The sequence below is a fragment of the Moschus berezovskii genome, chromosome 27, assembly GCF_049115385.1.
Source record: "Moschus berezovskii isolate FMDL1 chromosome 27, NW_MosBer_1.0, whole genome shotgun sequence".
Taxonomy (NCBI): Eukaryota; Metazoa; Chordata; class Mammalia; order Artiodactyla; family Moschidae; genus Moschus; species Moschus berezovskii.
Window position 1 is genome coordinate 19,578,864 of NC_142486.1, and position 27,990 is coordinate 19,606,853.

General features: G+C 45.2%; 1 protein-coding gene across 5 annotated transcripts in view; it reads left to right on the forward strand.

Annotated features, from left to right (window-relative positions):
- The window catches only part of ARHGAP17 (Rho GTPase activating protein 17), a 100,959-nt gene extending 73,123 nt beyond the window's left edge, over nt 1–27,836 (forward strand). Inside the window, exons 15-22 of one of the 5 annotated variants that reach the window (XR_008683712.2) lie at nt 827–918; nt 3,690–3,849; nt 5,797–6,030; nt 7,381–7,544; nt 13,769–14,371; nt 15,575–15,622; nt 17,338–17,386; nt 23,103–23,188. Coding sequence is in view for 4 of the 5 variants with exons in the window: in XM_055409706.2 (XP_055265681.2) it covers nt 827–918; nt 3,690–3,849; nt 5,797–6,030; nt 7,381–7,544; nt 13,769–14,371; nt 23,103–23,233 (1,384 nt within the window). In the remaining variant the exon portion in view is untranslated. Of the gene's footprint in view, nt 1–826; nt 919–3,689; nt 3,850–5,796; nt 6,031–7,380; nt 7,545–13,768; nt 14,372–15,574; nt 15,623–17,337; nt 17,387–23,102 lie in introns of all 5 variants that reach the window. The other 4 variants (XM_055409708.2, XM_055409707.2, XM_055409706.2 and 1 more) reach the window with 4 other exon arrangements.
- The last annotated feature ends 154 nt before the right edge of the window (nt 27,837–27,990 follow it).

A 27,990-nucleotide genomic window follows, 5' to 3' on the forward strand; every position in this document is an offset into this window, starting at 1 on the left:
AGCAAAAGTATTCTTCCCAGTGGAAAGACAGGTCCAAGTGATAAAAGGAGGGAGGAAGTAGGTTTGGGGCAGTCGGATGTGGGATCCAGTGTCAGATGCCAGAGATCCAGTGTCCCCCTTTATATGAAGAACCTCAGAACAGTCCTGATGCTGTAAAAATTAAGTGCAGTGAAGAATCTGAGGCTCTGAACATGGTTGGTGCCCAGTACATATCAGGCCCTTGCAGCCCATCTGCTGTCCTGTGTTCTGACCCTGGACTGGATGTGAGCTCTTTAATGGCAGGAACAACAATTCTTTATTTTCTTACTTGTGAGCCCTGGCATTCAGACACTGTCAACTTCTGAACACGCACCTTGAGACCAGTCCACGTCCGTATGTGACAACCTTAGTTAATATGTGTAAACGCAGAGCCCAGGTCTTCTGTGTGATAAGAGACACCGCATACGCTCGGCTGCATCATAGCCATGATCACCATTGTATATGTGATCCGGGGTCTTAGACAGTGTGACTCCCACAGGCAAGAGTATGGAGTGGGAAAATGCAGCCCTGTCCCCAAACAACTGAAAACCAGCATTCTGAGACACCATTAGTCGCTGACTTAACATCATACTTGTTAGCACAGACTAAGAGTGACAGCTGAGTTAGGGTAATTTTTCTTCCTGGGTGATCACTGCCACTCTCCTAGGCCAGTGCCTGGTGGATCTCATTTTTGCCTTTGTACTTAAATGTTTTATCCTTTCGATGTAATTGAATTGCCCTGACTCAACCTGCAGAAATTAGAGGTTGCCCTGGGGAGCTGGTTTAACTTTGTCAGCTTCCTTTGCAGAACGCTCGCTGAGATGGCAGCTGCCACATCCGTCCACGTGGTTGCAGTCATCGAACCCATCATCCAGCACGCCAACTGGTTCTTCCCCGAAGGTGACTGCCACTCCGATTTCATTGACACACTGATACACAACAGTAGTATAAACAATCTTTCTTTGGTGTTTATCTTTGAAGTTTTCATGGTGGTAAAATACACATAACATGAAATTACCGTTTTAAGTGTCCAGTTCAGATTAACTGCATTCCCGGTGTTGTGCAACCATCATCATCTATTTCCAAAGCTTCTTCATTCCAAACTGAAATTCTCTGCCCATTGAATGATAAATCTACATTATCTCTGCCCCTCAGTCTCTGGTAACTGTTAATACTGTCCTACTTTCTGTCTGTGGGAGTTGGTGATGGACAGGGAAGCCTGGCGTGCTACAGTCCTTGGGGTCACAAAGAGTCGGACACAACTGAGCAACTGAACTGAACTTTCTGTCTCTATGAATTTGCCTGTTTTATGCGTGTCCTATAAGTAGAATCATAGAATCTGTAACCCTTTGTGTCTGGCCTGTTTCATTTAGCATAAAAATTTCAAGGATCATCCATGTTGTAGCAAATATCAGAATTTCATTCCATTTTAAAAATCTGAATAATATTCGTTGTATATATAAACAGCATTTTGTTTATCTGTTAGCCGACAGACGGGCATTTAGGCTGATTGCACCTTTTTGACTATTGGTAATTGGCTGCTCTAAATATCGGTATACAAGTACCTTTTTAATTCCCAGATTTCAGTTACTTTGGGTACATTTCCAGGAGTGGAATTGCTGAGCTATATGAGAATTCTATGTATAAACAATCTTTTTAAGGAAGCAAATGCATAAGTAATCCCGTCACATTGCCTTTACTTTCTCACGCTTCTTTTTAGACCCTTGGCATTCCTGTTTTCACACAATGGTAGCCTCACTGTTGGGTATTTCACTTTGTTTCATGGCACACGGAGTCATCCATTCAGAAGCCAGCGTATGCTGAGTACTCGCTAGGTGCATGTGTTTGCTGGTAAGACGCGCTGTCTTCCCTGGAGAAGGAGACCTGATCATCAGAGAAACTAGCACATGACACATTTGAAGGAAGGCGGAGGGAGGATTTGACAGACTCAGGTGTCGGGTGCAAAGGGCCAGGGATGGCTCTACAGAAGAGGTGACACTGACATGCAGGGATCCTCAGGGGTGCAGGGCCCCCTTTTGGGTACTGGTTGGGAGTCTGGCCCTCCCGCCCCAGCTTTGCCCGGAGCGGCCCAGCTGTCACCCTCTGGAGTGTAAGCTCCTTGAAGCCTAGTCAAGAGCATCTCTTCTCCTGTCTTTTTTCTTCATGATCGTCTTTCTTCTCATCTGTCTCTTCCCCTGAGTTCCCGCCATCCGGAATCTCACCCCACTCATGTAAGGACGCATAGTGAATGTGTGATAGACAGGTGATGATTGGCATTCTGCCCGGGGTTTCCTTTTTTTTGGAGGGGGTCAGTGTTTATTGAGGTGTAATTTGCATAAATTAACAACTGACTGTACAGTGTAATGATGTTTAACAAATATATCGAGTGTGTAGCTGCCACAACGATTATATAGACTATTTCCATCATCCCAGAGAGGTCTTTCATGACCCTTCTCACTCATTCCTATCATCAGCCTGTGGCCATCACTCATCTGCTTTCCGTGTCTACAGTCTGCCTTTTAAAAATTTTTATATAAATAAGAGTATGGAGTGTAGTCTTTTGTATCTGGCTTCTTTCATTTAGCATCATGCTTTTCAAGAAGTTCAGTTGCTCAGTCGTGTCCAACTCTTTGCAACCCCATGGGCTGCAGCACCCCAGGCTTCCTTGATCATGCTTTTGAGAGCCAAGATTTCTTTCTAGAAAACAAGTCTGCAGAACCTGCTATAGACAATATGAAGTTGATACCGCCCTTTTTATCTATTTAATATCAAGCTATAAATAGTTTTTTCTGCTTCCAATAAGTAGTCACCCATGCTCAGTATCCTCTTCCCTATAAGAAAAGAGAAAGCTAGATTGACCTATGATTTTTTTCTATACAGTCTTTGATTTTGATTCTAAGTTACATTCATCCTTTGGAAGAATACTCCTTTCTTTTCATTTATCTGGAAAACATTCTGGACATTTAGAATAATCTGTTTCTTGAACATTTAGTAAAACTTCTCTGTAAAAAAAAAAGAAAAGAGAAAGCTTCATTATACTGCAACTGGCCCCCTGGTGCGTTCTTCATACAAAGCAGGTGAATTTTTCCTGAAAAATCTAGTGGCTAAAAGAAAAACAAAAGCCCTGTAACATTTAACGAGACATTCAAGATCATGATAATTTTGGAAGTTTAACTCCAGTTTTTAACAGAAGTGATGGTAGAATGCCTAGAATTCAGTGGATATATCCTAATTTTTTTTGTTTTAAGAAAAATGTCAATAAGCTATGCATATTTAACTATAATAATTCATTTGTCTTTTAGCATATCTTCTTTGTCCCAGTAAACAGTTGCTTGTTATGATGTAATCATAAAATGTCTTTGTAAGAGTTTATCATTAATTTAAATAATACATTAAAAACTTTTAGGGAAAAAAAAAAAGAGAAAGCAGGGGAGTTGTGTAACTTGGATTCTGACTCATACCCTCCCCTAGCTCTCATTTTCTTACCCCATCCCCCCCACCCTGGTTTGGTAAACTGTCCTTAAGAAGATGAGGTGCCTGGGGCTCCCCCTTGTGAAATAGTGAGGGCTCATGGACAAAAGAATGAGTCTCCGAGCCCAGTGGGGTGTCCTCCAGCTCTCTTGACCCCTGTGTGCTGTGTCTCACATACGTGTTTCTTTTTCTTCCGGCAGAGGTGGAATTTAACGTGTCAGAAGCGTTTGTACCTCTTACCACCCCAAATTCCAATCACTCATCCCACACTGGAAATGACTCTGTCGACTCGGGAACCCTGGAGAGGAAGCGGCCTGCCAGCATGGCGGTGATGGAGGGGGACCTGGTGAAGAAGGAGAGGTGTGTTCAGAGCTGTGGCTTTTCACGGTGGTGGGAGATGGCGCAGGGGAGAGTCGGTGGACCCGTGGTCCCCGGTCCTGCCTCAGTGGACCTGTCATTCGGGAGCGACTCCGTCTGCACCCAGGCCTGTTAGAGTCCAAATAGTTTCAGGAATTCGGCTCTAGTTCATTGCAAACATTAATCTGCCCCCAAAGTAGGTATGTAGCCGTCAGTTAACACTTGCACCTGATGCATTCAAGCTTTGCTTGGTGGTCTGTGATGAGCCCTACACAGTAGCATCACACACATGTTATGAATTCACCTAAATGTACTTGATTGGAGAAAAAGAAAAAAAGAGTTAAATATTGAGGATGTCTGTCCAGGAGTGAACGTGAGAACAACCCACCTCTCATGGTGATCTGTGTGAGTTGGTGTCTAAAGACACACGTGTTTAGTATAACTTGGTTCCTCATTGGATGACAACCTTTAGAAACCTCAGTTTTTGCCAGTTCTAGAAGGAAAAAAACGGTGTCGGATTAGTAAGAGACAGTACTAGTCTCTATACTAGGCTCCTTGGGTGATCTGTGGGATTTTCAAAGGTTATTAAGATTATCTGTGATTTCTTCAGATGCCAATCTATCTGACATGTATGCTGACATGCTACTGTGTTTACCAGTAACGCTGAGTTAGGAGTCACATGCTTTTCTCATGTACATGCAATAATCTTACTGGAAACAGTTTTACATTAAAACTAAACAACAAGCTCTTTTCTAACTGCCCGCTCTTAAAGTGAGGTCTGTTTTTTTGTTTTGCCTTTTTGTTGTTTGTTTGTTTTTAAAACCCATGGCAAAGGAAAAGGCTGTACTTTTCTGTTCTGTCACTCTGGAGGCCACATTTATTCTGTGCAGAAGCTTCACTCCTCTGAACCCACATTCACACAGGCAGAAAAGCTTCCTGATGACAAACTGTCCACAGAATTAGCCTTTGTATATTTGAAATTACAGAATGCATTGTTAGGGTCTAGTTAGCATATGATAAAGAGTTCCCAGTCATCTTCCTGGATGGATTCTCCCCACCAACTGACCCAGTAACCACAAGCTCAGGCAGCAATATACCTTTTTAATCTTTTGAACTGGCCAAAAGGGTTAAAGTTCATACACCAGTGGCTTCAGTAAAAAGTGGATCTTCCTTCTAACTATCTTCCAACCACCATCTCCTTTCCCAAAGCAACTATTTTCCAGTCCTACACATCTTTTCAGATATATTCTTTGCATATTTACCATCATTTCTGGGCTTCCCTGGTGGCTCAGTGATAAAGAATCTGCCTGCCAATGCAAGAGACGCAGGAGATGTGGGTTTGATCCCTGGGTCAGAAAGATCCCTTGGAGTGGGAAATGGCAGCCCGCTCCAGTATTCTTGTCTGGAGAATCCCATGGACAGAGGAACCTACAGTCCATGGAGTTGCAAAAGAGTCGGACATGACTTAGCAACTAAACAACAAACAATGCGTCCTTTCGGATATATTCTTTGCATACACATAGACCAAAGTTTCTACATCTCCGCTTAAGAGGCGATGTAAGGCTGTCTTACTTTGCCGCTGGTGGCACTTCTGCACTCAGCTTCCACCTTGATGCCGAAACACACAGATTCCAGGTGATGGCCTTGTGGAAATAAACACGCTGACATGATGGCGCTCTCTCAGGATGAGGCCTGCGTGTTTGCTTTCAACCACTCACACCCACTTTGAGAAAGGACATTGGTCAGTACCAGGTCCAGATTTAAAGCCCTGTTACCCCGTGCCTGGGTAACAGGAGTGACCATTCGTCTGGTCCTTGCCGCTTCATTGCATGCTGGGTAACTTGGGTGGCTGTCCCCGCGTGTGGGGTTTAACACGCGGGGACCGACGGGCTTCTGTGTCAGTGGTCGGCTCGCATGGTGTGTTGTTCACTGTTTCTTCTCTCTGTGTAGCTTTGGTGTGAAGCTTATGGACTTCCAGGCCCACCGGCGGGGTGGCACCCTAAATAGAAAGCACGTATCCCCTGCTTTCCAGCCGCCACTCCCGCCCACAGATGGCAGCACCTTGGCTCCGGCAGGCCCAGAGCCCCCTCCCCAGAGCTCTAGGGCCGAGAGCAGCACAGGGGGTGGGACTGGCCCCTCCTCTGCGGGCATTCTGGAGCAGGGGCCCAGCCCAGGCGACAGCAGGTAAGGAGGCCAGCTTCTGCTGGCAGTGGGTGCCGGACACCCCAGCCTTCTTGCAGGTGCTGGCCTGCGGGCATGGCCTCCATGCCCCAAGGATCACTTGGCATGGCATGAACCATCTTTGCCTTCACTCCTCCTCTTGGCAAAGGATGGGAAAAAAAAGACTGCAAATTGCTTGCTTCCTTTCCTGTTTTCAAAAGAAAGCAACATTTGTTTGCATTCTTTACCATGCTGCTTGAGGGTTGGGAAGCTGGAAGCCAATAGGTGTCTCATTCATAAGCCTCTCTTACCTGTTTGATGTGTACTGGTTGTTCACGTAGCATTTGCTTGTTGTCATCCAGAATGCTAACTAGTAAACGCTGGAATGTAACAAGTTAGTAAGATAATTATATTCCTCGCATTCCTTCCCTCATCCTTCCATCCAGTCAGATGTACTGAATAACTGAGTACTGAATAGTCTGTGCTGGCCACTATACTGAGCATCCCCCCAGCCCCCTGACTTTAAGTCTTGTAGGGGAGGTGACACACAGGTGTTCATTTGGGCCTAAATCTTTTGCTTGGAGAAAAAGTCTTAGCAGACTCACACATTTTTCATTTACCTGAAGCATTCAATTTGTTTTACTCAGGCAAAATATTTTATTTAAGACAGAAGTCAGCCTTCACCGCAGAAGGACAAATAGGATCTCCGTCATCAATTTGCTCTTTTTTGTGTGTGCTCTGTAGATATCCTGGGTTACATCTCATCAGTGGCGTTTACCTTGACAAACTGTAGCTGTAAAGTTCAGTATACAGAGTTCTGAGCCAGGGATTAGTGGAACCTCAGGTCTGATCTCTACGCCACTATTAACCCACACTGGACCTTGAGTAATCATTTAGCCTGTCAGACTGTCTCTTTCCTCCAGGCCATGTTATTGATAATAATTGAGTCCTTGATCATTCAGAGTAGCATTAGTGTTTTGCTACTCTTATTTGCTTAGTTTTGTCCAACATGTATATCAAAATGGCATTATTTTGAAGTCCAGAAACCCTTTCATGTCTTTTAAGTTGCCCAATTTAAGTACAAGCTCATAAGAACTTGAAATATCTTATCGATTGCTGCAAAATGGCCTCTCTCATGATTTTTAAGTGACAGAGTAGTTGGAAGACCATCTGGTGCCATAAATCTCAAAATCTGTGGTCCTGGCTGGCACCAAATAGATACCAGCTTCAGAAACCCCGAGTGAGCTATTTAAAAGTTCAGACCACCTCCTTGCCTGCTATGGGGAAAACTAGTGGGAATCCCATACTTTACAGCATGTTTAGCTTTTCTAGCTGAAAATGCCTGACATCTAACATGGCTTCTGCTCTCCATAGTCCTCCAAAGCCCAAGGACTCTGCGGCTGCCCCTGCGCCCGGGAGGAACAGCAGTCAGGCGGCCCCCGGCCCAAGCCAGGCCCAGGCAGCTGCTGGCTCCCATCCACTCTCTGTGGGCCCTGCACACAATTCCGCCGGCCCGAGCCCTCACACTGTGCGCCGAGGTAAGTCCCCGCCACCTTCACTCGTGCCCTTGGGGAGGGACACACATACCTCCCTGGGTCATTGTAGCGGTCAGGCTGGGAAGCAGAAATACCAGTCATTAAGGGAAAGAATCCTTAAGGGAAGTGGAAAAATGGGGAGCAGGCAAGCAGACCTTTCAGAATATGTTTGAGCTACCAAGCCTAACAGACAGTTGTTTCTCCAGAAATGCTCCCCGTTTTCTAGGAACCTGGTGTTGCAAGCCCTCGCTCTGTTTTCGGAACCACAGCCTCTGTCCCAGCCAGGCTTCCTGGGTCTGGGAGCCCCCAGGCTCTCTGGATTGGGCTCTGGGCCTCTGGGTCCCCATTCACGTATAATCTGACCTGCTTCCACCTGTGCCACTGTGGTTCTCACCCCTGCAGGCAGGGACATGGCTTTTTTTTTTTATGAAAAATTCTTTAAATTCTATAGTGCTTTACAGTTTTTCCGAAGGTTTGCACTCGTGGTTTCATATAATCCCATATAATGCCCCCTTTTTTTCCGTACCCCTGTCTTGCCCTTCCCCGTATCCCTCTCCCTAGTGGTAACCACTGGTTTGTTCTGTGTATCTTCGAGTCTGCTTCTTTTGTGTTCTATTCACCAGTCCGTTGTATCTTAGATTCCACGTAGAAGAGATACCATACAGGATTTGTCCTTCTGTCTGACCTATCTCGCTCAGCGTAATGCCCATCAGGAGGGGGATGGCTTTAAGCCACAAAGCTGAGTGCGTCATCCTGGCTGGAACTCTCCATCCCTTCCATGCAGACCTCCCACCAGGCACCCTGCATGGCTTGGCCACGTGGTCCAGGTTGGCCCCTCTGAGCCCAGCTCTTCCCCTGCCCCCTCATTGACTTCAGCCTCACTGATCCACTGTCTGTTCCTCAGATGCACTAAGCTTACTCCCTCTTTAGAGCTTCTGCACATGTTTTCTTTTCCAGAACATTCTGTCCCACATCTTCACATGGTTCCTTCTTTTTTATTTTATTGGGGTGGGAGCACATGAGATCTACGCTTTTAAATATGTGTGTATAATGGACAGTACTGCGCTCTTCAGTGCATAATACAGTCCTGTACCGTAGGCACAGTGGTACACAGGAGATCTCCAGATGCTCCCTAACGTGATTGATACCTTAGGCCTGTTGAGTACCAGCTCTCCATCACTCCCCATCTTTACTCCTGCCCCCAGCCCCTGGCAAATCCCATCCCACTCCTGGTTCCAAGAGTTTGACTATTCTTGATACTTCATGTAAGTGGAATCAGTTAGACTCGGTCCTTCTGTGACTAGCTTGTTTCACGTCACATCATGTCTTTAAGGTTCATCCGTGTTGTTATATGTGACAGAATTTCCTACTTTTTGAGGCTAAATAATATTCCATTTTATGTATATACCAACTTTTTAAAAATCCAGTCATCCCTTCTCAGTGTAGTAGGGAAAAAATTTGGAAGTAATTTTTGATGCAAATAAAGTATAGAAGATGCATATCCAATATACTGAATACGAAATTTAAAAAGTCAGGAGCCACTTAAAGGGCTGACATCTTGTTCATCATAAAATTGAGATAAAAGTTAATTGTACTAAGAAATACCTTTTCACCTCCTCAGTAAAAGTGATCATTTTTCTTTAAAGAAAAAAAAAATCCAGTTATCCATCAATGGGCAATAGATTGTTTCCACATCTTGGCTATTGTGAGTTATGCTTCAGTGAACATGGATGTGCAAACAATCTCTTCAAAATCCTGATTTCAGTTCTTTTGGATAAATACTCAGAAGTGAGATTCTTGAATCAATGTGGTAATTTCATTTTTAATTTTTTTAGGAGACTCCATTCTGTTTTCCATAATGACTGTACCTATCTACGTTCCCACCAATAATGAATAAGAGTTCCAGTTTTTCCATATTCTCACCAACGCTTGCTGTCTTTTGTTTTTTGATATTAGCCATTCTAACAGGTGCAAGGTAATATGTCGTTTGGTTTTGACTTGCATTTTCCTGATTGTTACAATGTTGAGCACCTTTTCATATGTCTGTTGGCCATTTTTATGTCATCTTTAGAGAGATGCCTATTCAAATCTTGAGTCTATTTTAAAATCAGGTTCTTTCTTATTTTTGCTGTTGAGTTGTAGGAGTTCTTTATGTATTTGGGGAATTTACACCTTCTGAGATAGCTGATTTTGAAATTTTTCTCCCATTCTGTAAGTCACCTTTTCATTCTGTCGACTTGTGTCTTTTGTTGCTTTACCACAGCTTAGTCGTTTGATATAATCCCACACATCTATTTTTGCTTTTGTTGCCTATGCATTTGATGTCATATCCATGAAACCACTGCCAACACCAGTGTTATGAAGCTTTCCCCTTGTGTTTTCTTCAAAGAGTTTTACAATTTCAGGTCTTACATTTAAGTCTTCGATCCATGTTGGATTGCCCTCTGTGTTTTGTGTAAGATAAGCGTGCCGTTTCATTCTTTCCCGTGTGAGTATTCAGTTTTCCCAGCATCGCCTGTTGATAAAACTATCCTTTTTCCATTGTGTATTCTTGATACCCTGTTGAAGATCAGTTGATGGTACAGACACGGATTTACTTCTCTGCTCTCTGTTCCCTCCATCATTCAGGCCTCAGCTCAACGACTTCCCCAGTGAACCCTCGCTGACCACCCAGTCTGAACTGAGGACCACCACTCACATAAGTCATTCTCTTATCACATCACTCTATTTCTTTCAGAGCCTTTTTCTCCATCTGAATTTTTTTAATTTGTGTTTTAACATATTGCTAGTTTCGCCTCGTAGCTCACAGAACTGGGATCTTGCCTGTCTCATGCACTCCTATATTCCTAGTCCTGGTCCCGTGCCTGTTACAGAGAGGATACTCAAATATGTATGGTCTGGGAGCTAGAGAGGCTTGAATGATTCCGATCTTGGGATGATTTTGCTCTTCTCCCACCATCTGGGACATTTGGCAATGTCTGGAGACTTCTTGGTTGTCACCAGGGAGCGGAGCGGTATTGGCATCTAGTGTGTGGAGGACCAAGATGCTAGTAAACATCCTACCATGTGCAAGTCAGCCCCCCACAACACAGAACCATCTAGCCCCACGTGTCAGTAATGCTGAGGCTGAGAAACTGGTCTACAAAGAGGCATGATTCACCGATGTTTCTAAACATGATTCTAAACATCATGATTCACTGATGTTTGTAAAGCCAATTAAATTCCATGTGAACCAGGGCACTCTATGTCTTAACTCCAAACTGCATTTATCAGCGTATGGATGATCTTCAATGTAAAATGACATATATATTTTTAATATTAAATTCGATATAGCTTTAGACTTAAAGGAGAGTTGCAAAGATAGTATAGAACATGCCCACATAGTCTTCACTGCACCTCTCTTAAATTTTTACGTTTTATAGAACAACTGTAGATATCAGGAAATAACTCTGATATAGTGTTATTAGCTAAACTTCAGGCTTTAACCACATTTCCCCGTTTTTTCAGTAAAGTTCCCTTTCTGTCCCAGTATCAATCCAGAATCCCACATTGCAGTTATTTTTTTAAGGTGTACAGTGTGATGATTTAATATATGTATACACTGTGAAGTTATTACCACAATCACATAAAGAGATTAATATCCAAGATATATAAGAAACTCATACGGTTCAATAGCATACAGAATACCCCATTTAAAAATGGGCAAAGAGTATATTTAGAGTTAATTTTCTTGTATTATCATCTCTGTAATCAGGACTGGGGAAACAGAATAAATAACAGTTTGCTATTAAAAAATCTTGCAGAGGCTCTCCTCTAAGCCACCATCATCTTTGTCTGCATCCTAACTGATGCTCGAGGGAAGTTAGGTCTTTTCTACCTGGATTCCAGGTATAGCCCCGGAATCGAGGCTGAGATTCCTTCATAGCCCCTTTAGGAGTTTCTCCTGCATCATAGTTCTCAGGTTTCCTCACAAGAAGAGTCTGAGCCTTTGTGCATCATCCACCTACCCTGGCTCAGCCTCCCAGCACCTGCATGGTGGGCTTAGACAAGCCCTGCCTTCCTCCCAGCCTGGCCTCCACGCTGGACTTGGACCTTGTCATGTTGCTCTCACGCTTTCTCTCCTGATTCCCTCTATACCCTTAAATGTTAGGAATGATCTTTTATTCAGCATGAATTTGCAGTTAATATTGTTTAGAACAGAACGCTGGAAATTTTTCTTTTTAAGTTGCTTATGATAACCAGAGTGCAGCTAATGTTCCAGATTCCTTTGTCAGTGGGTTGGTTGTTTCTATGGGAAAAGATCTTCCCACTTCCAGGGTCAAAAGTTCTATCAGGCAAGCAGAGCAGCTTTATTCCTTTTTTATTCCTGAATTCTGGACCTTATGAGAAGGGAGCCAGGCAGTGTAGGAAGGAAGAAGAGAGAGAAAGAGTCCAAGGAGGCCACAGGACATGGTGTGAGCCTCTGCTCTGCTCTACACTGGCTGTGTGACCTTTTACAAACACTTGACCTCTCTGAGCCTCGGTTTTCTGCACCATGAAATGGATATGATAATGCCTGTCTTGCAGTGAGCTTATGAGACTTAAACGAGACAGTCTATGTAAAGGGCCTAACTTGGTGCCAGTCATGTATTAGGTGAACGATACATTTTCATTTCTTCCCTTTGTTTCCCTCTTCCTTTCTCGGAGGATTAGAAGGATCTCAGCAGAATTTGAAAAAATGCTGAAGTTTCTCCTTTCCACCCATTTCTCCCAACCCCACACCAGCTCCAGACCTGGTTTTCTCTCTTACCCTGCCATCCTTGGTACCAAATTCCCACCCCCAGTGATAGTGATGTCAGCTGGCGTAGGGAGTAGAGTGATGCAGTTCAGCTCTTGGAACTGAATCCAAGGCGATCGTCCAGATTTACACTTTTATCTAGAACATATGTATTAGTACAAATGATTCTGGAATTTGTAGAATTTGTTAATAATAATAATAAATATCATGCCCTCTAGGAGATGATACCTCGGGGCAAGGGGTCCATGGTTACGTATAGGCGGCCCAGTCATGCTTAGAGACCCCCTTAGCTGTTCTTGGATAAGGAAATGACAACCCACTCCAGTATTCTTGCCTGGAAAATTCCATGGATGGAGGAGCCTGACAGGCTACAGTCCATGCGGTCACAAAGAGTTGGACACGACTGAGCGAATGATACTTAGCTGTTCTTAAGGTGCTTGACTCCATGTAAGTTGGTCAGCCTCTTTTAACTGAGTTTTCTAATTATTCAGCTTTTAAAATGATGGGTTTTTAAAGACCTATATGTGTATAATGTACTTTTTTTAAAAAATTGCCTTTTTATTTTGGAATAATTTTAGATTTACAGAAAAGTTACAAGGGTAGTCTAGGAGTTTCGGTGTACTTCTCACTCACTTTCCCATCACCAAGGTACTTTATCACGGCTGTGAAACCAGCTCTGGTACTTTCAGTTCAGTTCAGTCGCTCAGTCGTGTCCGACTCTTTGCGACTCCATGAATCACAGCATGCCAGGCCTCCCTGTCTATCACCAACTCCCGGAGTTCACTCAAACTCATGTCCATAGAGTCGGTGATGCCATCCAGCCATCTCATTCTCTGTTGTCCCCGTCTCCTCCCAGCATCAGAGTCTTTTCCAGTGAGTCAACTCGTCGCATGAGGTGGCAAAAGTATTGGAGTTTCAGCTTTAGCATCAGTCCTTCCAATGAACACCCAGGATTGATCTCCTTTAGAATGGACTGGTTGGATCTCCTTGCTTTACTACTAACCAAACTCTGTTTTTTGTTCAGATCGCCCCAATTTTTCCTCTACTGGGCCTTTTCTGACCCCAGCTTGTTCCCCCACCCCCGCCCCCCAGGACAGCATGTGGCATTTAGTCCACATCACCTCTCCTTACCGTTTTCTAGACTATGACAGTTTCTTAGTCTTCCCTTAGTTTTCCGTGGCCTTGACAGTTCTGGGGAGGCCTGGCATTTTGAAGACAGTCTGTCAATTTGCGTTTGTCAGACGCTTTTCTCATGGTTAGGCTGAGACTGTGGGGTTGGGCAAGGAGGACCACGGAGGGGAGGTGCCCCTGGCTGACATGGGGTTGGGAGTAGGGGCAGGTCCGGATCTCACCTGGCTTACACGGTGAGGTTAAGCTCGGCACCCTGGTCCAGCGGGGGTTGGCCATCCCCAGCACTCCGCTTCCTGAGAGATGTTTTTCCTTTGCGCAGCTGTTAAAAAACCTGCTCCAGCACCCCCGAAACCAGGAAACCCGCCTCCCGGCCATCCCGGGGGCCAGAGTTCTCCAGGAACATCTCAGCACCCACCCAGCCTGTCGCCAAAGCCGTCCACCCGCAGCCCTTCTCCCCCCACCCAGCCCCCAGGCCAGGCCCCGGGCCAGCCCTGCGCCGCCTCGCAGCCCTCGGCACCACGGAGGTACTCCAGCAGCCTGCCGCCGATCCAAGCCCCCAGCCACCCGCCGCCGCAGCCCCCCACGCAGGCCGCACCGCTGTCGGCGCTCACCAAGCCGGGCAGCCAGGGCCCACCCGCGCCCGGGGCGCCCGGTGAGCCTGGACTCGAGCAGTCGGCCCACACCCCTCCCCAGACTCCGACGCCCCCCAGCACTCCGCCCCTCGGAAAACAGAGCCCCGGCCAGGCGGTGAGTAACCCCGAGACCGCACAGCCGCTCGCTGGAACCCTACCGAGACCGAGACCAGTCCCAAAGCCGAGGAACCGGCCCAACGTGCCCCCGCCGCCCCATCCTCCCGGTGCGCAGCCCACCGCGGATGGCAGCCTCAGCATCGCCGCTCCCACCGCCTCCAAAATAGTCACAGGTAAGTGGGAAGCGGATTCAAGCAGTTCCCCCTGCCAACTCTACCTTGCTTTTTACTCTTCTCCTTCATTTAGGCTTCGATTTTACATCAGGGGTTGGCAAACCAGGACTGTGGGCCAAATCTGGCCCCCAGCTTGTTTTTATAAATAAAGCCTTATTGGAACACAACCACGCCCATTTGTCGACGTGTTCTTTTTAGCCGCTTCTATGGACAGGGAGGCCTGGCGTGCTGTGATTCATGGGGTCGCAAAGTCGGACACGACTGAGCGACTGAAATGAACTGAACTGATACTAAAACAGCAGAGTTGTGTCTTCCGTTCGAAAGTAGTATACTCCCACAGCCTTCAGAGTTTCTACTTGGCCCTTCAAGTTTGCCAGCCCCTGATGTATAGGATCACTATGTTTAAGAACCATCTACCTTTACGTTTTCAACGTATAATGACCTAATCCAAGTGGAAGGTATTGTCCAACTTGAGCATGATATTCATTTCTTAGGGAATTCCTCATTAAAATGCTTGTTTTCTTTTTAAAAGTAAAAATATTTAGAGTAAATGAATCATTTCAGGTATAATCTTTAAAAATATGTTTTGTACTAAACCAGATGCGCTCAGCAGGGAGATTTGAGACACATCAGAATGCCAGCCTTTAGTGGCAAAGAACAGAAGAATTGAGATTTCCTTTTAATTCTATGGAAACCTGTTTTAGGTACTGATAATTGTACAAATTTTACCTCTCTCATGGAATATTTTTTATTGGCAGTCTGGAATATGACCATTTATTTAATTGTGATTTTTTTTTTTAATTTCCATCCCAAGTGCTCTAATTTACTGTTTAAGGATGAGATGGATGGATTTTTTTTTTAATGTTTCTAAAAATGGTAATTAGGAGCTTTGAATAATTTCTTAGAACACCCTAGTTTTACATTTTCCTAAGTGGAGCTGTTTATAGAGAAGTAGCTGAAATACCTCTGGGCCCTCCAGCCATGCTGAATGACATCTCTTCTAAAGTGAGCAAAAGATACATCCCACCCTAAGTGATGAGGTTAACCGACTAGTCTCTCTTTTGATGACTTTTTTTTTCCCCCAGGAATATATTGCGTGATTTGCATGTATTATAAATTGTGAGCTTTTTTTCTGATGACACCTCAGCTTTTATTTAAAAAACAAAGCCACATTGGTTTGTTTGTTTGTTTGTTTCCCAATAGATGCCCTTCCTAGCGCCCTCACAGGTGGGGAAGGTTTCCAGGAGTAAGGTCTGTAACCCTCCCCAAGCAGCTTGCCCGCAGCCCCAAATGCTCCTGCTTAGCCATGTTTTGTATACGTGCTTTTGACTTTGTGCTCAAGAGCAGCCATCCGACCCCCTGCCATCCATTCTGTAGCCGGTAGACATCACTCTTGTTTATATCAGAAGCACTTTGAACTGCAGTGCTCCAAATTCGAGATGTAGGTGTCAATAGATCTCGAGCCCAATTTCAAGCTGCTCAGATAAGAATACTAAGAAACGTTTCCTTTCTTTTTGGTAAGCCTTTCCCAAGCATCTGCTCTGCTCAACGTGATTTCCCTGTCATTGATTGGCTCCTCAGCATCCAACCAAAGAGGACTGGGGTGCAGTTAGCCCGGAAAATGGCATCCCTTATGTCTTGAGCTTTAATTTTTAATTAACTGCATGGAGCTTCTTAATTCGGTGTTTGAAATTCTCAGGATCCCCCATCCCCTCCAAAACAATTCTTTCTCCAAAGATCCCACACTAAATTTCTTTGCATTCTGGCATGCTTATATTTTGCTTTCTTAAACCACATGAGCTTTTTGAAAGGTACTGTGAGGCTCATCTGAATCTTGCCTTTAGGTCCACGCTTGGACGGCATAAGGCTCTCGTTATGTGTGCAACTCAGTTTTAAATCAGCTGAGCTGAGCCTTAAGCCTTCAGTGGGCTACTTAGAGTTTTCCCAGCTTTGGCCCGAGGAAGACTTTCTGTAAAAACCAGAATGGGAAAACAAGAGCTCAGTGTTTACAACCAGTGGCGGGCTCAGGTCTTATTCCACCTTCCTGACTCCTGGTTAATGAGCCCAGATGTCTGCAGTTACCCAGTTGGGTGTGGAAATCACAGAGTGAAAAGACTAAATCCTAATTAAGGCTGAGCCTTTTAACCCTTTAATTCTTGTGATACATCAGAATTTTATTTCCAGATCTTCACTTTTGTTTAGAGGAAAGACTACAGTCAGAATTGTATCTGCTCTTCAATACCATTGTTATCCAGGTGTTTTTATTCCAGAAACTTATTTTATTGATGTGCTATGACACTGTAATGTTCTGTACTTTGACAATTGTCAGATAAGTGACATTTTATGTTATAAATACTTTCCCTATGATATTAGCTAAATATTGTAAAAATCAATCTGTACCTTAAATTCTCCTAACTCAAGAAATTTCAGGTCACCATATCTTTGTTTTACAGAATTAAGTTTTGATTTCTTCAAATCCCCTAAATTGCCATTAGAAGTACATAAAAGGCCAGTATTTAGAATGCTGCTGTTAACCAATCTGGAATACAGTCATTGGGTTTTTCAAGAAGAAGAAAATGTTAACTTCCCTAGACAAGTAGTCCTTTATTATGAAATCATGTTTTCACTTGGAAAACTCTAGACAGACAAATTCCTGAAAACAGGTTATTCACTGAGAGCATTTAATCTTAAAAACCGATTTATGGCCTGGGGATTAAGATAAGCTCTCAGGGGAGATTACTGATACCAAACAGGTTTGGCAGTCAATTTCTGGCAGCTCAGCACCAGAGAAAGGAGGGATTCTGCTGTCATTCTGCATCTCTTCTTGATCGTTACTCTATAAAGCAGTAGGAAAACAGAAAAGCGGTAGGATTTCAGCTTTGCAAGGAAAAGAGTTTACATCTTGCTGTTTTTAAAGTAATAGATTTTAGAGTGTTCTAATCTAAACATTTCATTAAATAATTTAGATGTATGACCTGCCATATTCAGTAAGAACTGAAATTGGAATATTTAATGGTAAGGAAAAGGCACCTGATTGGCCAAAGCATTGTTGCTACTTGATGATCATGTTCGTGCACTAATGCCTGATATTAACCATTCACTCTAACCCTGCCTGCTCGCACCCCCACTAATAGTGCATGCACTAAGGGAGGCTGGCTTTGTTCATGCTTGCTGCCAAGTACTCTGAGTACTGTGCTCACACACCCGCGACACGTTGTCACCGGGCTGGCCTTGTCACCTCTTCAACTTCTAGTCTTTTCTGTACCGGGCAGGCTTGAGGGGTAGTGAAAAAACACACACTGAAATCAGACATGCCTGAATTCAGATTTCAGCTTTCTATGTAACAACGGCACCGCATCACCTGGTTGATCTATAAAACGGTGACATTTGCAAGAGTAACTATCCAAGGCGTTACAACAGATAAAATAAGAAAAGGATCTTACAGTTCTTAATATACAGGGGGTCTGAGTCAGTGGTAGCTATTTATTATCATTTTTATCGAGAAAAAATAGATAATCAGACATAGGTATTAGATTTGTCTGTCACCATTTTAAAGACTCAGATGCCCAGATCCAGACATGTTAGGTCTGGAGCCCAGGTCCATATTTTGATCCCAGTGTGCCACTTGGTAGTGGGTTGAAAAGACAGTGCTCTGCAGTAGAAGATATATGTATATTTTTATTGGAGTATAATTGCTTTACAACGTTGTGTTAGTTTCTGCTGTACAACAGCATGAATCAATTATATGTATACATATATCCCCTCCGTCTTGAGCCTCTCTTCCACCCTCCCACCCCACCACCCCTCTAGGTCATCAGAGAGCCCTGAGCTGAGCTCCCTGTGCAGGAATGGAGTAGAAGATATTCTTAATTTAGTGAGCCTGAAAGTTAATTTAGTAAATCATTCGTCCACTGCACAGTGGAAGAACGAGTCACGATAGTCATCATCAAACACTCGACACTTTGCTGGTTCTCATAGCTTTTGCTTTTTAAAATTAAACTTTTTTTTTATAGCATGGAAGTAATGTGTTGGGACTTCCCTTGTGGTCCAGTGGTTGAGAATTCACCTTCCAGTGTAGGGGGTGCAGGTTCTATCCCTGGCTGGGGAGCTAAGATGCCACAGGCCTTGTGGCCAAAAAAACCAAAACATAAAACAGAACCAATATTGTAACAAATTCAATAAAGACCATAAAAATGGTCCACACTAAAAAAAAAAAAATCTTTCCAAAAAAGTAATATATTAAAAAAAATAGATAAATATGGATACTAAAGCAAATTGGGAAATTAGAAACAATAAGAAATCACCCTTCCATAACTGAAGAAGTCCACTATTCATATTTTATTTTTTCCTTCTAGTTTCTTTTTTCCTAAAAGGCAAAGGGATGCATGATCATAATTGTTTGGCATATACAAAGTTTGATTTTACGTTTTTATTTTACTTTACATCATGTGCTTTTTCTTGTATTATGATATAATTTTTATAACTTTATATCATATGCTATTTCCCATGTTATAGTTTTTCAATGACTACATGATATTTCATTAAGCAGATGTTTTATTGCTCACAGTTGGACATGTAAGTGGCTTCTGCTTCTTGTTGCATTTTATTTTTAATAAGTGGATGTCAGGATCATGTCAAGATAAACATCCAGTGAGACCGGAACAGGCGCTCTCCTTTGACTGAAATAATAAAAAGTTGACTCAAAGTCGCTTATAGATGAGTAAGCCTCTCCCAGCCCTAGAAAACTGATGAGGATTATAAGGAAGTCATTCCCTCAGACTCTAGCTTAGAGAAGGATTTAATGATTGAGAGGGGGTAATTCACGCTGCACTTGTGCCTGAAATGTTTAATTTCAGGTTTGTATTTGGATTAATGTGTCAAAGTGGCTATCAGAATAACCTTGGCCTTTCTGAAGGGTAGGTTTACCACCTAAATCACATACTCAATATTGTTGAAATGACAAACTTTCTAGGACCATACCCTAAACTGTAGAATGCCAGTTCCCACCCTCAGAAGGCCCACTCTTAAATGTGTGTGTGTGTGTGTGCGCTCAGTAGCTCAGTCGTGTCCGACTCTTTGCAACCCCATGGACTGTAGCCCACCAGGCTCCTCTGTTGGTGGAATTGGAGGATCCAGGGTGCGTTAGTCAGAGCCCCAGAGCAATGGTGAACCACATGGCATTCTACCAGCAAGCAGAGACTGTGACTTGGCCCTCCTGCTCAGGCCTCTTATAATATCTTTCATATGAACTTAACTCCAAGAAATGTGCTCAAAGACCAGCCCTTCTTGGAGTGCATATAGTGAAAAATGATGCCTTGCGTAAATCCATAACCAGAAAGTTTTGGAGGTGTTTTTTAAAAAACATTGAAGGGCTCCTATAGGCATCTCTCTAAAAGAACCTTTATCTCCTTTGCAAATAATGAGCCAAAAGTCTTTAAGTCACTAAAGACACTAGTGACACTTTAAGTCACTAAAATGAGCCAAAGTCTTTAAGACTCAAGCCATTATCTGCTCAGGTGCTATCTTCTCTCCCAGGCCCCTCTTCCAGGGGCATCAGACTCCTCTGGGGAGGCGGAGAGGCCTTCTGCAAATTAAGAACCAGGCTCCAGAGCCCAACCCATCTAGCTTAGCTCCTCCTTCCAGTGCTGGCCTTGTCCCCTGGACCAGAGAGCCGAGCCCCGCCCCAGACTCCCCCTTGCTTATCTTATGGTGGCACCAGTGCCGCCTTGGGGTGATTTCACGAGGGTTCAGTGGGATGCTGTGATGTGGTGATGTGTGTGGCGCGCTTAGCACCACACCTGGAAAGTAGTCGCTGCTTAGTCGCTTTGGCTACTGGGATAAAGATCAGTCTCTTTCTGAAAGCTGGCTCTGCACACCTGCCATGATTCTTACTGCTTTTTGTGTGTAAACAGATTTGTTGTTTTCTTTCAAAAAATGGTTCATATAAAAGATGGGGAAAATCCACCAGCCTCAGGCAAACCAGGCAGGGTGAAGTAAAGGAATTTCCCCTATGCTCCATCACACATTTTTCTTCTAAGTATGTAAGTAATGTGTGTTCATCATAAATAGCTAGAGAAATTCAGAAAAGTCAAGTCCAGAAATTATTTGTGATGTTAAAAAAAAAGAAGAAGAAAGATAACAAGTTTGTACTCTGAAAAGGATCTGTTACATTTACATGTAAATAGCCTGGAAAATCCCTTGGATGGAGGAGCCTGGTAGGCTGTAGTCCATGGGGTCGCTAAGAGTCGGACACAACTGAGCGACTTCACTTTCACTTTTCACTTTCATGCATTGGAGAAGGAAATGGCAACCCACTCCAGGGTTCTTGCCTGGAGAATCCCAGGGACGGGGGAGCTGGTGGGCTGCCACCAGGCTGTCGCACAGAGTCGGACACGACTGAAGCGACTTAGCAGCAGCAGCAGCAGAGATACTGATCAGTAGAAATCTAACTCGTATGCACACTCCCTTTGCCTCATGTATGTCAGTTCCTCATGCATAGTTCTGTGTGAAGTCTATGAGGCAAGAAGCGGCAGTGGCTGATTGTCCCATCTGTCTTGTTGGGTTAGGATAATGGTAAACGGGTTGAATGTGCAATGAGTTTCTTGTATCAGCGTTGTCTTCAAGACATGGCTACTTCTTTACACGAAGGCTGTCGGCAAAGCAGGTTAGAAAGATGGCTGGACTAGATGACTTTTTGTCTGTTCTTCTGTCCAGACAGACAAACAGCCACAGCGTTTATTGAATGTTTGCTGTTAACTCATCACTGTTCTGGGCACTAAGGATGCGCTCTGAGTAGGACAGACATGGTCCCTGTCCTTGTTGACTTTCATTGTGCTGAGGACAAATCTGAGACCGCCTGTATTCTGTATGTACAGAACACCCTTTCCTGTACCGTTAGACAGTGCAGTTCAGCACCATTCATTTGATTTTACGATTATCATAAGACCTGAGCTGTCTGAAGTGACACGCGGCACCTCAACTCTTTGACACCTCGGCCCCTCCGTAAATTCGGACATTTACCTGAGTTATGGTGCATAGCAAATCTCAAGGGATGGTCTGCCAACCCAGGAGTGACTGAGAGAAAAGGGACACCCCAGGAAGTAAGCGGATCCTCTCGCAGCTCAGAGCTGTTGGGATGTGTCAGAGCAGGAGTCTCAAAGAAGCGACACACCTGCATTTGCCAGTTCTGCCCATGTGAATCAGGAGTGGCTAAAACAGAAATACTGTATAGCACTGTTGAAAGCAGCTTCCAGCAGGGGCAGACTGCACCACAGCCAGCATAGAAAAGCAGCTCTAAGTATAACAGGAAAGCCCCAGCACCACCCTCTCACTCTGGTTCCCTCCCTGCTCCCTACATGACTAGCTCTAACCTGGCAAAAGGAAACTACAACACATCTAAACATCTCCTGCCTCTCTTCCACTGCCCTAAAATCCCTAACAAGGCTCATCATTGGCTAGAATTCACATCTACTACCTTACATCTACTAGAGAAACAAATTTTCCAAGACTGGAAGGCCTGTCTCCCCAACTTAGCCATGGGCTTCAACTAAAGCTGTGTCTGACTTGTTCACTATTGCGTCCTCACAGCTAGAATGTGGTAGGTGCTGAGCAAGTATTTGTTCATGATGAAGGAATCTGAGACTCACCATCTCACTAGGAAGAGGGCTGTGATTGGTTCAGGTGTCTTGTGAGCAACCATGGCTTGAGGACCATGTATTTGCCATCTAGCTAAAGGAGTTCCAGCCAACGTAATAAGACATGAAAAAGGAATTGGAGGTATATAAGTATTAGAAATGGGCTTCCCAGGTGGTGCTAGTGGTAAAGAACCCACCTGCCGATGCAGGAGATGTAAGAGACACAGGTTCAATCCCTGGGTGAGGAAATCCCCTGAAGGAGGGCATGGCAACCCACTCCAGGATTCTTGCCTGGAGAGTCCCATGGACAGAGGAGCCTGGTGAACCACAATCCACAGGGTCACACAGAGTTGGACATGACTGAAGCGACTGAGCATGTTTGCACAAGTATTAGAAATAGATGCCAAAATTAATATTTGTAGGAGATTTGGTGCTCTGCCTCAGTGATTGTAGCCAGGGGTGATTGTGCTCTCCCACCTCTTCCCAGGGACATTTGGCAGTGACCAGAGACATCTTTGGTTGTCAGCTGTGGGAAGCAGAGCTGTGTGCCATTAGCATCTCACAGGTTAAGGGCAGGGATGCTGCTGCTCAGCATCCTACAGTGCATAAGACAGCCCCACACCCAGGGTAATCTGGCCCTATGTGTCATTAATGCCGAAGTTGAAGGCACAGCATTCATTAATAACAGGAGGAAACTCACCGGCCTCAGAGGAGGGAACCCTTTCCGGTGAAGCTCAGCCCTTCCCACAGCCCAGATGTTGTCAGCAAATTTCAGTTAATGCCTTAGAGGTATTGGTAGGAATAAGGTCTCTCTTCCTCAGTCACAGCAAGCAGATTCTTCCAGGGTTGCATCTCTAAGGATTGCCGTGGGCTCCCAGAAAGGACCACCAGAGTCAGATGGTCTGTGCTACATGGCTGCCCCAGGGGTCTCCAAGGCTTGACTCAACTTCTTAGGGCTAATGGTGCCTGTAGTAGGGGAGTGTGTGTGCATGGGCTGACTCTCAGACTCTCCAGCTTCTCCTCCTCTCAGAGAACCTCGGTGGCCTCTTGGGCAATTCCATGCCATTGATACCATGTCTCCTCATGTTTTTGTCCAGACGCCAATTCTAGGGTTTCAGAACCGCTTCGCAGCATCTTTCCTGAAATGCATTCAGACTCAGCCAGCAAAGACCTGCCCGGCCGCATTCTGTTGGATATGGACAATGATACAGAAAGCACCGCCCTGTGAAGAAAGCCACGCCCCACCCTTGACCCCTTCCGCCCTGGCGAGTGGAGCAGGGGCAGGCAGATGTTAATCTTCATAGACCAAACAGTGAGAAGCTTTCAGTGAAGGGGAAAAAGAAAGGCCTCACCATGCGGGAATTGGCCTTCTCACAGCCCCAGGAGAGCCCCAGGAGAGAGCAGAGGCTGACACTTAAAGCTGGATGACCTGTGTCTTGAAGAAGTTGGCTTTCTTTACATGGGAAAGAATCATGCCAAAAATTTTTTTTTTTAGAGAGAGATACCTACAGTGGAAGGTGTATCATTGCCGAGATGTGTGTAGGAAGCTTTTGTCCCTGCTGTTCACGCAGGCCGCACCATCGGCAACTTGGAATGAACAAAGAGCCGTGCATTAACTCGCTATTTAATGAAGTACATCCATTATGATCGCCTACTTTCTGCTACTTGGACTTTCCTTCTCATCTATCACAAGGGAGTTTCCTCTCCTTCAGACATGCTGCAGAATTGTTTTGTATGAAGTATGGTCTGTGTCTCTCCGACCCCTCAGAACCATGAGCATTGGGGGTGACTGCTGGATCCGTCACCTCAGCAAACTGGATCGCCTCGTGCCTTGTTGGATTGCCAGAATGTAGACAGAAATGTACTGTTCTTTTTTTTTTTTTTTAAACAATGTAATTGCTACTTGATAAGGACCGAACGTTATTCTAGTTTCATGTTTAATTGAATTAAATATATTCTGTGGTTTATATGAAAACTATCATTCTTGCAGGCAAAACTGTGGATTGTGTATGTGCATGTTGTCATTTGTCACTTAACTACAGAGAACTGTGGATGGGGGACTTCCCTGGCAGCCCAGTGGTTAGGAGTCTGCACTTTCACTGTAGGAGGCGTGAGTTCCATCCCTGGCCAGGGAAACTGAGATCTCACATGTCAAAAAAAAAATTTTTAATTAAAAAAAAAAAAAAAAAGACTTGTGGATGGGACAGCTGAAAGTCTTAACTGTGAACGTAGAATTTTGAAAGGGTCAAGAGCAAGGTCGCAGCAGTGAGACCCGCCCCCAGGGGACCCAGAGACCTCCCAGACTGGTTCCCTCTCATCAAATGTTCCAGGGGCTGGGCTCTTCCTTTGCTCTTACCAGTCCTGACACTTGTCCAGCGACACTCAGACACTTGGAGGCCAACTCTCAGTATCTCAGCCCCACAGGCTCAGTGTAAGAGGCAGAGCCATTCATTACCTTCCAGGGAAATCTCTCTTCTAGTGACCGGAAGACACTTCTTTCCCAGGATTGAAATAACCTGGGAAGGGTGGATGGGGGGCTGGAGCAAAGTGAGGCCGACTGGCTGGACGCCTGTCGTGCTGGTAGTGCCTCCCCGTGGCCCAGATTTGGCATCATCTCTTGGGACACACGCTGCCATGCTGGCTGCCCTAAGGGCTCCACTGATGGAGTCGCTCGCCAGGCACGTCTTTGACCCGACCCCTGCTCAGAAGCCGCTGGGCCTCCTTCCCCTGTTGCTGTTTTTTCAGCCGCTCAGTCGTGTCTGACTCTTTGCGACCCCATGGACTACAGCACACCAGGCTCCCCTGTCCTTCACCATCTCCAGGAACTTGCTCAGACTCATGTCCATTGGATCAGTGATGGCCATCCAACCAGTCTCACCCTCTGTCACCCCCTTCTTCTCCCGCCTTCAGTCTTTCCCAGCATCAGGGTCTTTCCCAATAAGTCGGCTGTTCGCATCAGGTGGCCAAAGATGGGCTTCAGCTGCAGCGTCAGTCCTTCCAATGAATATTGAGAACTGATTTCCTTTAGGATTGACTGGTTTGATCTCCTTGCCGTCCAAGGGACTCTCAAGAGTCTTCTCTAGCAACACAGTTGTGTGAATTGACTTAAATTTAACTTGCAAAAGACAATCACTTTTTTCTCTTAACTCAAAGTTTAACTCCCCGCACTTTTAAGTTACACTGAAAATATGTACCCGTAAACTTGTTTACCCCCTATCTGAAATTTATGTTTACTGAAGGCTCACTCTTTCCTTCCTCATACACCACCTCTATTCTTTTTCTCTGCTCCCTCCCATCCCCGTTTAGCACTAAAGCAAACCCTCTAGGGAAAGCAAAAGTCTCCGTGTATTGATAACGTTGCTCCTAAATACTGACCCCTTCTCCAAGGAGCTCAGCCATCCACAGTCAGGCATCTGTGCAGACCTTGGAGACGCTTCTTCCAGGATGCCTGAACTCCAGAGGGAGCTGGGATGTGGCGATTGCCCAGGAGATGGTGTGGGTGCCTGGGGAGGAGGAAGGGCCATAACAAACATCCTCTCCAGAATGTATGCTGAGATTTGAACAAAATGATTCTGAAATACAGCAAACCCTACCCTCTTTGAGAACAGTGTTCCCGTTTCACTCTCCTATTGTTTGTAGCTATCACCCTACCGCAGCAGCTCCCACCTAAAGAAAAATGAAGCTTGCTTTCCCCTGTGTGTGTGTCAGCGGCCGCTGTCCTTCCTGAATGGGCGAGTCATGGTGTGGGACGTGGTGGCTCAGCTTGTAGTCAAAGCTGTCATTGCATCACCACGGGAGCACCCCCAAGGTGCCGCAGAGACAGAATCACTCCTGCGTGGGGAGCGGGGGTTGCCACGTGGCTGTCACCTTGCCTGGGGTACTACACATGACAAGAGTCTCTTCACCATATCCACCATCAGAGAGGTGGAGAGGCCTGTAATCCAAACTCACATGGCCTTCCCTGACCATCATGGAAGGTGCGGGGATCTGCAGCGTCAGTCCTGGGAGCTCAGCCCTTCTGTTCCTGCTTCCCTGCCCACAGTGACACCAGCGTCAAGGACCTGGGCCTCTCACCACGCACCCCTTGCAGGCAGCACCCATCTTGCCTGTTCTTGGTTCAGTCCTTTGGAGGCTACAGGGGGTCAGGATGTCCCCTGGTTGCTTTGATTATACTGGGTTCTACCCTGTGAATTCCCAGTAGGTCAGATGCAGGTGGAATGACTGAATCCCTGAACCTCTTTAATACCCTGGTTCCCTTGGGGGCTCCATGGATGAACCTTTGTTCCCTTCTTGGGGCTTCAGCTTCCAGTACTGTCCTGAGCCCAGTGAATCCTTAAAGTGCTCATATTTGCAGGACTTAAGACAAACCCTCTTTGTAGTTTCTCTACCTGTGGTCTAGTCCCACCATTCTGCCACCTGCACCATGAGCCTGATGGTCTGTAACCACATTTCAGAGCCCTAAGTAGTCTGACTCACAGTATAGGGTCTTGCGTGAGACTGGGTGGCGCGGCACACCACTGACAGATATTTCTAGACCAAAGGCGTCCACTTTGCTAATAGCCTAGTGATGGAGCTGAAGATAAAGATCTGCTGACATAGTGAAGCCACTGGCTCCGATGCAACCAAAGGGCAAAAAGCAGGTCAAACTGCCTGAGCCGCCAGCTTCGGGAAAAGGCATGGAGTGGTGCAGAGTTGAGGCACCTTCTCTGGCATCACTTTTAGAGGTGTCTCTGCAGTTCACTCTCCCATCAACCCATCTCCATCACTGAGGCCATTCTGCATTTCTTGCCCTGGTACCCTCACCACAAATTCTCTCCCCCGCCTCGCCCCGCCTTTATTTTTTATTGTTTTTTGCTTAAACTTCATAGGGTTTGTCTCTGTTACTTGCAAGCAAATGACTCCTACTTGATACACCTTCAAAAGAGAGTATATCACTACATGCTATAATACAGAGGCAATGTCTCATCACCCCAGCCGACAGAAGCTGTCCCCTTCTGCTCACTCTCCGGCACGTAGCTGTCCAGACCCCTGGCAACCCCACAGGCAAACTCTCCCCACACCACACCACCCTTCATATCCACACAGGTATCCATAAATGGTACACACTGTCAGTTATCTATCGCTGAGCATGACCACAAACTTAGCAGCTTAGAACAACGCACATTTATTATGTCGTCGTTTCTGTGGGTCACAAGTCCAGGCAGAACTTAACTGGCCCCTCTGCCTGGGTCTCACAAGGCTGCAGTCAAGGGTCAAATGGGTCTGAGGTCTCATCTGGAGGTCCAGCTGGGGAAGGACCCACTCCTAAGCTCCCTCGGGATGTTGTCAGAAGTCATGAGCTTGTGCTTGTAGGACCACAAGGTCTGAGAGCCTGTGCTTCTTGCTGACCATGATCTAAGTGCTGCCTGCAGATCCCCATCATAGGGGCTTCCCCAGGGAGGCTGCTACTTCAAGTCAACAAGGAGACCTCTAGAGTGAGTCTGCTGGCAAGAAAGTGTCTGCGTGCTGTAATACAATCGCAGATGACATCTCATCACCCCTGCCATATTGTGTTGGCTAGAAGCCAGTCACAGGCTCTGTCCACACTCAAGGGGAGGGGATTACACAAGAGGAAAACACCAGGAGGTGGGGATCGTTGAGGGCCACCTTGGGGTCTATCCATCACCTACGTCAAAATGTCACCACAAATGACCCATCAGGATATACTTGAGCCAAATATATTTTGAGAAGAACAAAAACAAAAATTCATCAGAGTTCTGTTTTTACTTTCTATATTTGTATTTGAATGCAGTTTTCATACATATCAATAAATTATATTTGGATGACCCAAAGTGTTTTTCATGTTATTTCATGATAGAAACAGCATTCTTGCTTTCACCTAAGGATGTTTAGAATTGAAGCTGTGTCTTATAATGATTTCTGTGTCTTCTTTAGGTGAATACCATGGGCTTACTCTTCCATACACTGACCTAGACCCTGGGGAAC